A 17,124-nucleotide genomic window follows, 5' to 3' on the forward strand; every position below is an offset into this window, starting at 1 on the left:
TGTGGCGCAAATCCAAAACGGTCCTGAAAGGGAGAGGTAAAATTACAGGGGGTGTCACGGGTGATGGACAGTCATGTGGTTTCTGGCTGTAGAAGGTCACAGCGTTTGGCTACGCAAAATGCTCCTTGACTTTCCGTTGTTCCTGCTGTCAGTATTCATTGGTATAGATAGCTTTCCTGCTGGATTCATCTATGTCCCCCTTTTGGACCCAGCAGGAGCTCGCCTTCCACACCAGTGTTGATCATCAGTATTCTCTTAGTGCTTAAATACCCCTTCTATCCTTGTACTGGTGCTGATGATATTATTCAGTTAATTCAAGCCTTGGTTGCAAGCAGGCGACTTGTACTCCTCTGTGGTATCGTTGCTGAAAACTTTGCTGAACTTCTGCCTGAGTCCTCTGTGGATAAGTAGTTCATGCATTTTCCCCTTTGTGTCTTCCTTGTGTCTTCTATAGTGTTTAGTTGGGTTGATGAAGAGCTCATTCCACCCGTTCCCTATTTAAGGTCCAGCACTAGGGATACCTAGGGTCAGCTATCCGGCTTGGCGCATAGGTGTGGAGCCTATCTAGTGTGGTGAGGAACCCCAGAGACCGGCAGTAGGTTTGGTCAGGGGTCACCATCTTCCCCTTCCCTTTTGCTGTTCGCTTGGTGCTTCCCCCGCACCTAGTGTGACAGGGCGTTGATCCAACTAAGCCAACTGCACAAGGACGGGCAGGGTATAGGTAAGTGCACCTTACTCTGGTGGGTGTCTAAAATAATAGCCATTAAAGGGGTTCTCCAGGCACCTAGTTCATATCTGTGGGGGCCAATATCTGCCACCCCCTCTGATCAGTGACACTGTCGGGTACCGTCACCCAGTTCAATATTTACATGTGTCCGGAGCCTATAACAGGAGACAGTGCTGGGTGTTGGGCCTCCCACTGATCTCATATATAACAATAAGCCGTCCCCCCAGTCTTCCAGGACACAGGAGTAAGCGGACTTTGCACCCGGCACACTCACCGTACAGATCTGGATTGTTTCGGAGGTGATGTCTAACAAAGTTCTTTCCAGGCATCGGTACGAAGGAAGCTCGGATCCTGTCCAGGACCTGAGGCCGAATAACAGAGTGTAAGAGAAATGATTATTTTACATTATAGTGGGGAATAAGCTGTATTGTACAGCCAGCATCCGCTGACAGTGACAGGGCCACATCTCCTTGGCTAGTGCTGTAATAGTGTGGCTGATGTTAAATGCTCCACTAAATGTACTATTAAAAAGGAGCTGTCTGGAATGGATAAGTATAGACCAGCCCTTTAAAAAGTAAGAGGCATTAAAAAGGTAGACATGAGTAAGGAGCCGGTTCGGCGGCCAGGTCAGTCATCTGTGACCAAAGGACGGAAGCCGCACGACACGCTTCCTACCTGCCTCCATCTCCGCTCCTGTTTTGAGTTGCAGGACTGGTGTAGAAACAACGACATTGTGCCAGGACAAGAAATGGAAAAGTGGAGGAGTCATGGGTCACAGACAGTCAAGTAGTTTCTGGTCATAGAAGGTCACAGCGTTTGGCTGCACAGAATGCTCCCTGACTTTCCATTGTTCCTGCTGTCAGTATTCATTGGTATCATTGGTATAGGTAGCCTTCATCTCTTCCCCTTTATAGACCCAGCAGGAGCTCACCTTCCACCCAGTTGCTGATCATCAGCATTATAAATCGGTGCTTAAATACTCCCTTCTTCACCGGATTGGTGCTGGTGATATTTTTACTTCATTCAAGCCAAGGTTGCAAGCAGGTGGCTTGTACTCCTCTGTGGTATTGTTGCTGAAAACTTTGCTGAACCTCTACCAGTGTCATCTGTGGATAAGTAGTTCATGCTTTTTCCCCTGTGTGCCTTCTCTAGTGTTTAGGGCTGTTTCACACACCCGGCATTTCGCCAGATTGCTGGATCCAGCACACTCCAGTACAGTGTTAATACTGTACAATGGCATTGCGGCAAGCTCCAGTCACATGCTTGCCGCGATGCCATTGTACTGTATTACACTGTACTGGAGTGTGCCGGATCCGTCAATCCGGCAAAATGCCGGATGTGTGAAACGGGCCTTAGTGGGGTTGACGAAGAGCTCATCCCACCCGTTCCCCATTTAGGGCCCAGCACTAGTGATACCTAGGGTCAGGTATCCAGCTTGGCACATTGGTGCGGAACCTATCTAGGGTGGTGAGGGACCAGCAGTAGATTTGCTCAGGGGGTCACCATCTCCCTAGACAAAGGGTTTCCCTTTCTTTCCCCGTACTTAGTGTGACAGTAGGAGGCATTTCGCAGGGCTCCTGTCTGGCGGATGACTGACCAGGCAGCTGGACAAGCGTCCTACGAATCCATTTCCTCATCTTTAATGAAAGGGGTAACATTCTACTAATGTTATACACCTGCAGCTCCCAAGATGTGCAGATTTTCAGTAGCACCCCGAGGGGCACAGAGTAGGTACCATAAACTCATCCAGAGACTTGACTTCCCATCCCAAAATAAGACAACCAACACCCAAAGAATGACGTCCTCATCTATAGAGGATGGGTCCAGGTGGAAGTGCAGAACCCACCTATGAGTGGAGACGTAGAGGACCCACCTGGGAAGTGTCTACATCATAGAGGTCCTGGTAGTACTGGAAGGTCCAGAAACCTGAGGTTTTCTTCTGAGGTGCGAGGAGCTGAGAAGAGAGAATAAACCTTGAGATCTCACAGCGCGGTCGGTATCTCGGGGTGTTATATAGGGGGGTGCGTACCTCGGCCTGATCCGTCTCGCCCTCCTCCTCGCTGTCACCTCCCATCTGTAGCGTGGCGTGCTGGGGTCTTCCTTCATCGCTCACACTTTTCGTTGTAGCATTAGGAGTTTCTGCGAGAAGGTCAGCGGCTTCATCAAACTCTGCACAGAGAGGAGCAGAAGCATCATCAGTCTGGTCACTATTGCAACCTAACCATTAGAGGTGTACAATTATATATTCGGCCCCTTGAATTTTTCAACCTTTTCCCACATTTCAGGCTTCAAACATAAAGATAAAAATGATAATGTTCTGGTGAAGAATCAACAACAAGTGACACAATTGTGAAGGTGAACGATATTTATTGCTTATTTTAAACCTTTTTAAAAAAAATAAATAACTGAAAATTGGGGCGTGCGATATTATTCATCCCCTGTAAGTTAATACTTTGTAGCGCCCCCTTTTGCTGCGATTACAGCTGCAGTCGCTTGGGGTATGTCTCTATCAGTTTTGTACATGGAAAGACTGAAATTCTTGCCCATTCTTCCTTTGTAAACAGCTGGAGCTGAGAGGTTGGATGGAGGCATTTGTGAACAGCAGTTTTCAGCTCTTTCCACAGATTCTCGATTGGGTTCAGGTCTGGATTGTGACTTGGTCAGTCTAACACCTGGATACGTTTATTTGTGAACCATTCCATTTTGCTTTATGTTTGGGATCATTGTCTTGTTGGAAGACAAATCTCCGTCCCAGTCTCAGGTCTTTTGCAGACTCCAACAGGTGTTCTTCCAAGAACACAGGGCTGTGGAGTCGGAGTCGGGGAGTTGGTATAAAATAGACTGACTCCTAAAATATATAATAAATTAGGTACAGGAGTGCAATGCAGAATGTGCTGAATATTTTTTCATAGGAACTTGGGAAACTTATGAAATGTCCTATAAATGGCTGTTCTATTCCTGATCTAAGGCTACATTCACACACAGCGTTTTTTGAGGATACGTTTTTCAGCTGAAAAAGCAGATCAGCTTTTTAAAAAAACCGCATCAGGTGAAAGATTTTTGAGCTCATAAATAATGCTTTCAATAGCAAAAGCCGATTAAAAAAAACCCGCAACAAACTGACTGCTCACTCTTTGTGAGGATCCTCACAGAACGCGGTGTCTGAATGTCCTATCTTTTCACCATTGCCTTTGCTGGGGGCCCAGAGTCACCGCAATTCACTGAATTATTTTGCCATCAATGTTCGATATGTTTGTAACAAGAAAGAAATTGTTAGTAAGACACTGGCAGTAAAAGATAGTAAAGCTCATCACAGCAGCCAGTTTCTCCAGGCCTTAGTGGAAAAAGTTCTGCAAGATTAGGAACTCAAAAAAGAACAGGTTGTTGCCATTGTAACGGAAAATGCTTCACACATGATAAGTACAATTACACTGATGAATGAGAGCAATGAACAACAGCTAGAAGAACATGTAGGGTTCAGTATGTGTGAGATGGAGCCACAGCGCTGCTCATGTAACTGAGGAACAAACATATTACAACAGAAGAACAGCAAAATGATACTTTAGGATTAGATCTTGTTGAAGCTGCTTCAAAACACGTTCCTATTCATCACATGCGCTGTGTTGTGCACACGCTGACGCTGGCAATAAGGCTGGTTTCAGACGTCCGTGTTTACACCAGGGCTGTGGAGTCGGTAAGCCAAACCTTCGACTCCGACTCCGACTCCTCAAATTCTCTTGCACCGACTCCGACTCCGGCTCCGACTCCGGCTCCGACTCCGACTCCTACATATATTGCTTATAGTTAGGTGAAAAATTTATTGTAGTACATGAATATGTGTATGTGAACATCAGACATTTAATAATTTTTATGATACAATAATCAAGATATTTGGATAGAACATAAAATATATTTATTGGAATACAACTTTAGAACACAAAAAACTGTAATAAATTGTAAATATGTAATACACTATGTAATATACAGTAGATTACATATATATCTTGTGTGTGTATATACACTGTAATATATATATATATATATATATATATTTTACATATTTACAATTTATTAGTTTTTTGTGTTCTAAAGTTGTATTCCAATAAATATTTTATGTTCTATCCAAATATCTTGATTATTGTATCATAAAAACAATTAAATGTCTGATGTTCACATTGTACTACAATAAATTTTTCACTTAAATATAAGCATTATACTAAATGTTATTATTTAGTAAAATATTCAGCACATTCTGCATTGCACTCCTGTCCCCAATTTATTATATATTTTAGGAGTCGGAGTCGGTGCATTTTATACCGACTCCGACTCCGACTCCACCAAAATGAGCTCCGACTCCGACTCCACGACTCCGACTCCGACTCCACAGCCCTGGTTTACACGGTGTTCCAAATTATTATGCAAAAAATATTTTTTCATATTTTCCTAAATTAGCTTTATGAATTGCAGTCATTGTTATTTTCCAGTCATCTACTATTCGAGTATAATTGGAATGTGTTTGATCAAACTGCCTATGAAAACAGTATATTTTTAAAAATAATAAGCACTCAAAATGCATGTTCCAAATTATTATGCAGAGCAGTTTTTAACCTTTTTATTTTTATTTTGAAAAACCAAAATGGTCAGTTGTGAAATTCTAAGCATTATCGGCTTATTACAAAATTAAATCAAACAGTTTTCAAGTCAAAACTTAATTCTAGGTGCTGTTATATTTGCACATAGGACCCCTTGTTTGAAAGAAGCTTCTGAACGCTCTCGTCCATTGAATTTGTCAGTTTTTGGATGGTTTGTGCTTCAATTGTTTTGCATGTGGACAGAATACCCTCCCAGAGCTGTTGCTTAGATGTGAACTGCCTCCCGCAATCATAGACACTCCTTTTGATAATGCTCCAGAGGCTCTCAATGGGGTTGAGGTCAGGGGAAGATGGTGGCCACACCATAAGTTTGTCCTTTTTTATGCCCATAGCAGCCAGAGATGCAGATGTGTTATTTGCAGCATGAGACGGTGCATTATCATGCATGAAAATGATCTTGCTGCGGAATGAACGGTTCTTCCTCCTGAACCATGGCAGGAAGTGCTGTTTTAGAAACTCCACATAGATTATGGAGTTCATCTTTACCCCTTCTGGGATCCTAAAGGGGCCGACAATCTCTCTCCCCATGATTCCAGCCCAAAACATTACTCCACCTCCTCCTTTTTGGCGCCTTAGCCGTGTTTTCATGGGGTGTCCATCATCCAGCCATCCTCCACTCTATCCATCCATCAGGACCATCGAGCGTTGCACGGTACTCATCGGTGAACAAAACAGTTTGGAAGTCAGTCTTCATGTATGGTTTGGCCACTGGAGACGTTTCTGCTTGTGTGCAGTGGATAGAGGTGGTCGACAGGATGGCTTACACACAGCTGCAACCTCTGAAGGACCCTGCATCTTGTTGTTCGGGGAACGCTGGAGGCACCAGAAGCTTTAAAAACTTGTCTGCTGCTATGACAAGGCATTTTAGCTGCTGCTCTTTTAACCTGACGCAATTGCCTGTTGGAAAGAGTCCTCCATTTCTCCTTATCAGCACGCACACGCGTGTGCTGGGAATCAGCTACATACTTCTTGATTGTGCGATGATTACGATGAAGTGTCTTGGCAATGTTGATTGAGTCATGCCTTCACCTAAATACTCCACAATTTGTTGCTTCTCAGCAGCCGACACAGCCTTTTTCTTTCCCATTTTGGCAAAAAACGTAGGCTGCTTAATAATGTGGAACAGCCTTCTTCAGTCGTCTTGCCTTTATTTGGACACCCCTGCCAAACTAATGTGCACAGGTCTCTGCAATTGCCTTCAGTGATATAAAGAGCCCGGACACACATCACCATCAATGATATAAAGTGATATCAAGAGCCCTGACACACATCACCATCAAGGAGTTTAAAGGACAAAAAATTTCTAACCTTATCACTCCTAAACTCTTTTTGCATAATAATTTGGAACACCGTGTAATCAGGTACCAGTCACACGCATGGTTATGGTCATACGTGTGGCACGCGTGTGACATCCGTGTTTGTATACGTGTGACAGGTACCGGAGAAAACACGGGTCTGTGAAATAAAAAGATTTCCCATATTTACCTGCTTTCTCCGGCTCTGCTGCCTCCCGCTCTTTATATTCATCGATTATTCACCGCACTCAGGACCTGGAAGCCGGAGCATCGCGGGGACAGCACCGCTGAGGACAGTATTCTTTAGCACAGTGACATCCAGGAGGTCATCGGAGTTCCCAATGAACTCTGACATCCTGATGACCCCCGCACTACAGCTTCATGGGTTCATCAGAGTTCACTGGGAACTGTGATGAGTCCCCGATGCTGTCCCCGCAATGTTCCCGCTTCCAGGTTCTCACCACACACACACACTGAGCACATATACACACATATGTATACACACATAGACACACATGGATACACCGAGCGCATACACACATAGCGCACATGCATGTGTGTATACACACACACACTCTGCTGTACACTCACCCAGAGATGCGGTCCCCGGCACTGAAGTCCCCAGCGCTGCTCCACAGGGCACTGAATATTCAATGAGTATAATGAGCGGCGATAAGGAGCGGGAGGCAGCAGAGCCGGAAACAGGATCGCTGGAGAGAAGTAAATCTAGAAAATCTTTTTATTAGAAAGACCCATATTTTCTCCGGTACGTTTTACACTGATGTCACAAGGATCACATCAGTGTGCGATCCGTGTGACATCCGTGCTGCCAGAGATGCCTGCATGTGTGCATGCGGGGTCATGAAAGGTCACACGGTCCGTGTGAAAATACGGACATGTGAGGCACATCAAAGAATAACATGGGTACGTGTGACATCCGTGTTAAAAACGGATGTCACACGTACCTAAAACACGGACGTCTAACCTAAGAGATAGTCTGCAAGAGGGACATGCTGGAAATCTGATTGGAAAAGTGAGGAAATTGGTTATTGCCGCCAGAACCCCTAAAATTGATTCCATCTTGAAGAGACATGCTGGGAAAGGGGCAATTGTCGATCAAGTCACTCTGTGGGGCACCACTTATTTACTGATTGAGCGATTGCTTGAACTAAAACCATTTCTTATAGATATGGTGAACCCAAAGGTAACCCTAAATGAAGGTCAATGGACACAGGTGGCTGAATTGAAGGAATTGCTTAAACACCCATTTACCGTGACTAAAAAATTACAAACTGAAGATTTAACTCCTGGCATTTTCATAAGGCCTCTTTCACACGTACATGTCTCCGGTACGTGTATGGTCCGTTTCCTCACGTACCGGAGGCACGTACACACGTAGACCTAGGTATTCCTATGGTGTCGGCCACACGTAAGTATTTGGTGTGTCCGTGTTTCTCTCACGCCAACATGTCCATTTTCTCTCCGGCATCACGGGTGTCACACGGAACACAAACGTGTCACACGGAACACACGGATGTGTTCCGTGTGACACGCACCGGAGAGAAGACATGTGTCTGTGAGAAAAAAAAAAAAAAAAAAAAAAACTTTACTCACCTTCTCCAGCCCTGCAGTCTCTGCTGCTGCTGTCACTTGCTGCCGACCGCCGCTCATTGAATTGAATAGTCACTTCACTGCGGCCAGAAGCAGCAGCATCGGGGAGTCGGCAGGACCGGAGACCGAAGATCAGCACCACGGACAGCGACACCAAGGACAGGTGAGCAGAAAGTTCCCGTTCTCCATGTGTTATCACGGATAACAAACGGAGAACAAACGTGTGCCATACACGGCTCACCGAGGGCAATACGCACCTTTGACATGTCCGTGAAACACGTGTGTGATTTTCACAGACGTGTAAAAGAGGCCTAAGAGGGTGGAAAAACTTGCTATTTTGCCTGTCCCAAAGAGGAGGTTTAATCGCAGATGGCATTTCTGCTTCAATGCAACGGAGAGAGACACAGCTATTGGAAAATAAAATTCTTCTGGCAGCTGTTTATGTGGAGCCAAGTCATCGTATACTGCTTGGTGATCAACAGCTTACTAAAGAAAAAGAAGCTCTGACTGAGGTAGCAGTTAGGATGAGCGGCTACAGGTCTGCCAGGCGCAAGAGGACTTGGGTCCTGACAGTGCTACTGCTGCCAGATCTTCATCCTCATCAGATGAGGAGTTTAACTTTGACGAGTATTCGGATGACATGGAGCAGGCAAAGCGTTGCCGCAAGGAAAATGATTTCCCTCCGTCTCCTATAGCAGCAGATTGACCAGATTTCAGCAAAATAATTCACTTGCTCTCAAAGAAATAGAAAAATTCAACCGTTCATCAAAACTGACAGTGCATGAGGCAATTCATTTATACCCGGAAATTGTTAGAGATGTTGCCCATGTGGTTACGGCTTTGCCTCCAACCCAAGTTACTGTAGAGAGGTTGTTCTCTAGCCTTAAAATTATTAGGCCAGATTTGAGGTTATCTATGAAGGAGGATCTGATGGAAGCAATTCTATTTCTATATATATTTTGAATCCCTCATTCAGCCAAAAAATAAAATAAGAATGTAAATGTTTCCTGAATTGAATTGATTTGGGTACCCCTGGTCCGGCCGACACATCTAGTCAGGATCCCTATGAACCTCCTCCTATCTACAAAACTCCCTGGATCCTCCTCTGATTTCCCAGCTGGGTGCTACTTCATGTACAATGTCACAGGTCAGAAGAGGAGCCAGGGATGTCGGCAGGTAAGACTACTTTCACACATCCGGTTTTTGCCGTCAGGCACAATCAGATTTGAGCCTGATGCAACGGATCCGGTGCAGATTGTGGTAAACTGATGCGACAGATCCCTTAAAAAAAAAAAAAGGATCCGTTGTACCGTGTTTCCCCGAAAGTAAGGCCCTGTCTTACATTAATTTTACCCCCAAAAGTCCCACCCTGCCTTACTTTCGGGGGAGGCCTTACATTGGAAAAAAAATGACAATCCTCCCCCCTGCAGCCTCCCCATTGTTTGAGAGTCCGGCATCCACCCCATCCTCCCCCCTGCAGCCTCCCCATACAGTGGTTCTGCCCCCACTCTGCCACCACACACACTGACACATACGGTACCGGTACAGCCCCACACGGCACCCACACACATATCGTACCGGTACCGTACACACACACACACACACACACACACAGAGTTTCGGAACTTACCGTTACTTTCCTTCTTTATCGATCTCCTCTGCGGTGCCGGGCTGACGATTCAGATGCCAGGGACGCTGGACCAATCGGAGCGAGCCTGCAGGCGGTGACGTCGCGGCTGATTTCGGCCAATCAGCTGTGAGCCCGCTGATTTCGGCCAATCGCAGCTCGAGCCGAGGGCCAATCAGCTGCGAGCCGGCTGACTGGCCAATCGCAGCTCGAGCTGAGGGCCAATCAGCTGCGAGCCGGCTGACTGGCCAATCACAGCTCGAGCTGATGGCCAGCAGGGAGCCTTGCGGGGGCCATTCACCGGAGGCGGACCACGGGTGGCACGAGACTGGAGAAGGCCTGGATGGAGCGAGGGAACAGCGGCAAGTTCCTGTACTGTCCCCAGTGACCCCACCCATATGCGGCCTTACATTACGCCGCGACCACCACCCATAGGCGGCCTTACATTCCCCGGGCCCCCCCCGCTACCCTGCCTTACAATCGGGGGGTGCCCTACATTGGCGGACCGCCCCGAAACCCCCACCCTGCCTTACTTTCGGGGGGGTCCTACTTTCGGGGAAACACGGTAGCAGTTTGTACCGAGAATCCAGCGGTGGCCGCGGGTAGCCTGAGTGATGTCACCGCTGACAGCGCAACTCACTTCAGTTGCTCCGTGGAGCTCACAGCGAGCGGTGGTGTTCTACTGCCGCTCCTGTCAGCTTCCGATGTAGCAGAGCTGGATGTGTCGTGGGACCTCATGTGGATTACGTCTGACCTGGAGGGCGGTTTGGGGTTAATAAAGTGGTGAAAGAGGGAGTTTTTTGTCCTTTATTCCAAATAAAGGATTTTTTGGGTGTATGTGTTTATTTTTGCCTGACGGCAAAATCCAGATGTGTGAACACAGCCTATAAAAGAGGAGGGTTGCAGGACTGCCGGCTGTCCGGAGGCTACAGAGCACAAATATGGACAGATGTCCATCCCTAATAATCAAGATCTGTAAAAACAAAAAAAAAAAAACTAATCTACAAAAAAAAAAATCAGCCACAAAATTTTGCACACTCACACGTCTGGACACCGAGAGCGTCATAGGCTTGTTTTGAGGGGAAATATTAACCCCGCGCTTTACAGTTATTCACCAAAAAACCTGCCTCCATTAAAGCGAATGGAGCTGGGAGCCACAGTGCAGCTAGAACTTCAGAATGTGCAGCCACGCCCTTATATGGAATGCTGGCGTGTCACAATGCAGCCAGGGAAAGAGACAGACACAAAAAGACAGACTGACAGGGAAAGAGAGAGGCAGGTTAAGAGACAGACAAAGAGACAGACACAGGGAAAGAGGGAAAGCGACAGACAGGGAAAGAGAGGGAAAGCGACAGACAGGGAAAGAGAGGGAAAGCGACAGACAGGGAAAGAGAGGGAAAGCAACAGACAGGGAAAGAGAGGGAAAGCAACAGACAGGGAAAGAGACAGACAGGGAAAGAGAGGGAAAGCGACAGACAGGGAAAGAGGGGGAAAGCAACAGACAGGGAAAGAGACAGACAGGGAAAGAGACAGACAGGGAAAGAGACAGACAGGGAAAGAGACAGACAGGGAAAGAGACAGACAGGGAAAGAGGGGGAAAGCAACAGACAGGGAAAGAGGGGGAAAGCAACAGACAGGGAAAGAGACAGAGACAGACAAAGAGAGAGATATATACACAGAGGGGGAGACAAATTATAATTACAGTTCTATCTATTTGTTTTGTGGTGTTTGTGTGCAGAATACATTTTTGTTAATACATTCTATTTTGTTAACAGCAGTTATTAACCCTGGCGAAGCCGGGGAGTACAGCTAGTATATATATAATATACACACATACACACACATATACGTACATACATATAATGTTGAAGGGGATCGAAAAATAATGGTGACAAACCAGAACACAGCAGACTGTTTTATGCCGCTATACTAACCCCAAAACAGACAGAACAATACTGAGTGTCCGTCAAATCTACGACTAGTCCAATAACAACAAAAATCCCTGATACGGCGGAGGACAAATAATAGTAATGAAAAAAGTTCTGTCTCTTTGGAAAAGATAAAGCCTAACTTTCCAGTCTGTAGTCACTGAGGTGCAGCTGTATACTGCTCCTACTACGTCACCACCCACAACAGATATGTAAATGTGAAGCTGCAACATAACAGCCCTGTAGTTACCCTGGAATTGCAGTTGGTCGGCAGACGCCATCTTCACCGACTAAACATACCCCAGATCACGTGATCACCCCCGCAGCCGACAACTACCGCACTGCCAGCAGCTCAGCGGCCGCGTCACCACTCACTGGACTGTACCAACTGCTCACTAACACCAGGGGGGGACCTCACTGTCATTCCACAGCTATCCGACACTTATTAGAGCAGTTAATAATGTTTATATTCAGTCCATGTATTACGATAGAAACACCACAGTTTTTATGAGAAAATACTGTATAATGGAGTAACATTAATAAATCTACCCCCCATGTAATCGTTAACTAGAACAGTCCTTCCGGCACAGAAAAAATATGGAACCTCTAGAAAGGGATTATATTTCCGAGGACGGGAGAAGTTTTCGGGTGCACCAAATGACACCACAGAACCGGAAGTGGCTTCAGTGCTGGCTCCTGGAGGACAGACATGGCCGGGAGGTGTGTAGGAGTTCTGCTGAGGAGGTCGTGCTCCGGGACCGCGGCTCCTGCGGCTGCAGAGACCAAGCCGGGATTCTGGGAGCGAATGAAGTCCAAGAAGATGGGTGAGTGCTGACCACAGAGGAAGCAGGGGGTGTGTGATATAGAGTGGGAAGAACACGTGCAGAGGGGCGGACACTGACAGAGGACTGAGCATCACATCCAGTGTAATCCTGCCCCTATGTACAAGAATATAACTGCTATAATACTGTCCCCTATGTACAAGAATATAACTACTATAATACTGCCCCTATGTACAAGAATATAACTACTATAATACTGTCCCCTATGTACAAGAATATAACTACTATAATACTGCCCCTATGTACAAGAATATAACTACTATAATGCTGTCCCCTATGTACAAGAATATAACTACTATAATACTGCCCCTATGTACAAGAATATAACTACTATAATGCTGTCCCCTATGTACAAGAATATAACTACTATAATACTGCCCCTATGTACAAGAATATAACTATTATAATACTGTCCCCTATGTACAAGAATATAACTATTATAATACTGCCCCTATGTACAAGAATATAATTACTATAATACTGCCCCCTATGTACAAGAATATAATTACTATAATACTGCCCCCTATGTACAAGAATATAACTACTATAATACTGCCCCTATGTACAAGAATATAACTACTATAATGCTGTCCCCTATGTACAAGAATATAACTACTATAATACTGCCCCTATGTACAAGAATATAACTACTATAATACTGTCCCCTATGTACAAGAATATAACTACTATAATACTGCCCCTATGTACAAGAATATAACTACTATAATACTGTCCCCTATGTACAAGAATATAACTACTATAATACTGCCCCTATGTACAAGAATATAACTACTATAATGCTGTCCCCTATGTACAAGAATATAACTACTATAATACTGCCCCTATGTACAAGAATATAACTACTATAATACTGCCCCCTATGTACAAGAATATAACTACTATAATACTGCCCCCTATGTACAGGAATATAACTACTATAATACTGCCCCCTATGTACAAGAATATAATTACTATAATACTGTCCCCTATGTACAAGAATATAACTACTATAATACTGCCCCCTATGTACAAGAATATAACTATTATAATACTGCCCCTATGTACAAGAATATAACTACTATAATACTGTCCCCTATGTACAAGAATATAACTATTATAATACTGCCCCTATGTACAAGAATATAATTACTATAATACTGCCCCCTATGTACAAGAATATAATTACTATAATACTGTCCCCTATGTACAAGAATATAACTATTATAATACTGCCCCTATGTACAAGAATATAACTACTATAATACTGCCCCCTATGTACAAGAATATAATTACTATAATACTGTCCCCTATGTACAAGAATATAACTATTATAATACTGCCCCTATGTACAAGAATATAATTACTATAATACTGTCCCCTATGTACAAGAATATAACTACAATAATACTGCCCCCTATGTACAAGAATATAACTACTATAATACTGCTCCTATGTACAAGAATATAACTACTATAATACTGTCCCCTATGTACAAGAATATAACTATTATAATACTGCCCCTATGTACAAGAATATAACTACTATAATACTGCCCCCTATGTACAAGAATATAACTACTATAATACTGTCCCCTATGTACAAGAATATAACTATTATAATACTGCCCCCTATGTACAAGAATGTAACTACTATAATACTGCCCTTATGTACAAGAATATAATTACTATAATACTGTCCCCTATGTACAAGAATATAGCTACTATAATACTGCTCCCTATGTACAAGAATGTAACTACTATAATACTGCCCTTATGTACAAGAATATAATTACTATAATACTGTCCCCTATGTACAAGAATATAATTACTATAATACTGTCCCCTATGTACAAGAATATAACTACAATAATACTGCCCCCTATGTACAAGAATATAACTATTATAATACTGCCCCTATGTACAAGAATATAATTACTATAATACTGTCCCCTATGTACAAGAATATAATTACTATAATACTGTCCCCTATGTACAAGAATATAACTACAATAATACTGCCCCCTATGTACAAGAATATAACTACTATAATACTGCCCCCTATGTACAAGAATATAACTACTATAATACTGCCCTCTATGTACAAGAATATAACTACTATAATACTGCCCCCTATGTACAAGAATATAACTACTATAATACTGCCCTCTATGTACAAGAATATAACTACTATATTACTGCCCCCTATGTACAAGAATATAACTGCTATAATACTGCCCCTATGTACAGGAATATAACTACTATAATACTGCCCCTATGTACAAGAATATAACTACTATAATACTGCCCCCTATGTACAAGAATATAACTACTATAATACTGCCCCCTATGTACAGGAATATAACTACTATAATACTGCCCCCTATGTACAGGAATATAACTACTATAATACTGCCCCTATGTACAAGAATATAACTACTATAATACTGCCCCCTATGTACAGGAATATAACTACTATAATACTGCCCCCTATGTACAGGAATATAACTACTATAATACTGCCCCCTATGTACAGGAATATAACTACTATAATACTGCCCCCTATGTACAGGAATATAACTACTATAATACTGCCCCTATGTACAGGAATATAACTACTATAATACTGCCCCCTATGTACAGGAATATAACTACTATAATACTGCCCCTATGTACAAGAATATAACTACTATAATACTGCTCCCTATGTACAAGAATATAACTGCTATAATACTGCCCTCTATGTACAGGAATATAACTACTATAATACTGCCCCCTATGTACAGGAATATAACTACTATAATACTGCCCCCTATATACAAGAATATAACTACTATAATACTGCTCCCTATGTACAAGAATATAACTGCTATAATACTGCCCTCTATGTACAGGAATATAACTACTATAATACCGCCCTGTGTACAGGAATATTACTGCTCTTTTCTCTTTATAATGACTGCTTTCCTTCTCCACAGTTATCTGGACGAGGAGTCTCCTTCGCGATTATAAGGAAGCCTGTAAAGACATTGTTGTGGGAGCCAAGGAGCGCCCCCTTAAAGCGTGTGTGTATATATCTCTGCTGGCGGGTGTGGGGGTCTGCTCGTCTAAAGCCCCCTCTGAGGACTCCTTCCATTGTTCCCTCCTGGAAGCGTCGGCCTCTCTTCTCCTTCTTTCCCCTTGGACGAGGAGCAGGACGTCTGACGGTCACGTTCAGCGCCTCCTCGACCTCCGTAATGAGAGTCGCCTGCGCCACGTGAAGCTTGTGTGCTTCTCCCTGATGTACGAGGCTCCGTATGACCCGGACTGTGACCTGTATGACGCCCAGTGCCCGCACCTGCAGCCCCGCATCACGGACTTTCCTGGCCGGGTCCTGGACGTCGGCTTCTTGGGACACTGGTGGCTCCTGAAGAATAAGATGAAGGACTGTGACATCAATGAGGAGGAGTTCAGCCGCCTTCCCTCCAGCATGAGAGCCATTTCCTACAACGATCTGCACTCGCAGGAGAATGAGAAACTCTATGAGATCAAATTCCAGCCGGTTGTGATGTGTGAAGACCCCGAGTGATGGCTGGGGGGTGGGGGGCGTCTGTCAGTTCGGACCCCGGAGTATTTATATGTGCAGATCGCTGCGGTCATAAACATGATCAGACTGGACGTGTGCGGCACCGATCACATGGACGTCCATTATCAACCCAAGCAACGCTGCTCTATGGAACGGGTCATATAATGGATATCAACCAGCGATGAGACCGACAAGCCATAGCAGCCAGAATGTGACAGATAGTCCTAAAGGAGGTGTCAGGGATTGGATAACATGGTGGCCTTCTGTAGAAATAGCGCCACCTTGTCTTCAGGTTGTGTGTGGTATCGCAGCACTTTTTTTTTCCAAAGAAATAAATAAATAAATTTAAATTAAATTAATTAATTATATATTTTTAAAAAGTCCCCTGGTAGTGTTCCTCCTCAGCGCTGCCCTCGCTTCTTCCATTGTCACTTTTTTTCTTATAAAATATATACCTGATGTTACCACTAGAGGGCAGTGTGTATTTTGCACTTAATCAGGTCCATATGAACAAAAATTAAAAAAAATATACAAATAATTAAATACTTAAGTGCAGAGACGATTTTGCAATTGCGTTTTATTTTTTATTTTATTTAAGCTTTTTAATTATTACCATTTTACTTTCCTTTAATAGGGACTTAGTTTCCAGCACATTATTATTATTATTATTTATAATAATAATAATATTCACTTGTATAACGCTATTGATTCCACAGCGCTTTACATACATTGGCAACGCTGTCCCCATTGGGGCTCACAATCTAAATTCCCTATCAGTATGTTTTTGGTGGGTTTTTTTTTTTTTTTTTTTGGAGTGTGGGAGGAAACTGGAGTACTCGGAGGAAACCCATACAAACTCCTTGCAGATTTTGTCCTTGGTG

At 43.8% G+C, this 17,124-nt stretch overlaps 2 protein-coding genes across 4 annotated transcripts in view; one reads left to right on the forward strand and one right to left on the reverse strand.

Moving 5' to 3' along the window:
- YIPF2 (Yip1 domain family member 2) overlaps positions 1–12,602 on the reverse strand; it is a 16,309-nt gene extending 3,707 nt beyond the window's left edge. The window contains exons 1-5 of one of the 3 annotated variants that reach the window (XM_075346527.1): positions 12,445–12,602; positions 2,757–2,896; positions 2,601–2,681; positions 1,002–1,089; positions 1–23 (exon numbers count right to left, since the gene is read on the reverse strand). The exon at positions 1–23 is cut by the window's left edge and continues 94 nt beyond it. In XM_075346527.1, the coding sequence (XP_075202642.1) occupies positions 1–23; positions 1,002–1,089; positions 2,601–2,681; positions 2,757–2,801 (237 nt within the window). In that variant the 5' untranslated portion in view covers positions 2,802–2,896; positions 12,445–12,602. Of the gene's footprint in view, positions 24–1,001; positions 1,090–2,600; positions 2,682–2,756; positions 2,897–12,090; positions 12,216–12,444 lie in introns of those variants that run through there. The other 2 variants (XM_075346526.1, XM_075346525.1) reach the window with 2 other exon arrangements.
- Positions 12,438–16,588, forward strand: TIMM29 (translocase of inner mitochondrial membrane 29). The gene is made up of 2 exons (XM_075346528.1): positions 12,438–12,664; positions 15,657–16,588. The coding sequence occupies exons 1-2, from the start codon at positions 12,550–12,552 to the stop codon at positions 16,244–16,246; spliced, it is 705 nt and encodes a 234-aa protein (XP_075202643.1). The 5' UTR covers positions 12,438–12,549; the 3' UTR covers positions 16,247–16,588.
- The last annotated feature ends 536 nt before the right edge of the window (positions 16,589–17,124 follow it).

Source organism: Anomaloglossus baeobatrachus, chromosome 4 (assembly GCF_048569485.1).
Source record: "Anomaloglossus baeobatrachus isolate aAnoBae1 chromosome 4, aAnoBae1.hap1, whole genome shotgun sequence".
Classification (NCBI taxonomy): domain Eukaryota; kingdom Metazoa; phylum Chordata; class Amphibia; order Anura; family Aromobatidae; genus Anomaloglossus; species Anomaloglossus baeobatrachus.

Bases quoted from the DNA above. Each gene is read 5' to 3' on its own strand.
- TIMM29 (XM_075346528.1), top strand. From the start codon at position 12,550: ATGGCCGGGAGGTGTGTAGGAGTTCTGCTGAGGAGGTCGTGCTCCGGG. The intron at 12,665-15,656 runs GTGAGTGCTGAC...CCTTCTCCACAG, and splicing joins AATGAAGTCCAAGAAGATGG to TTATCTGGACGAGGAGTCTC.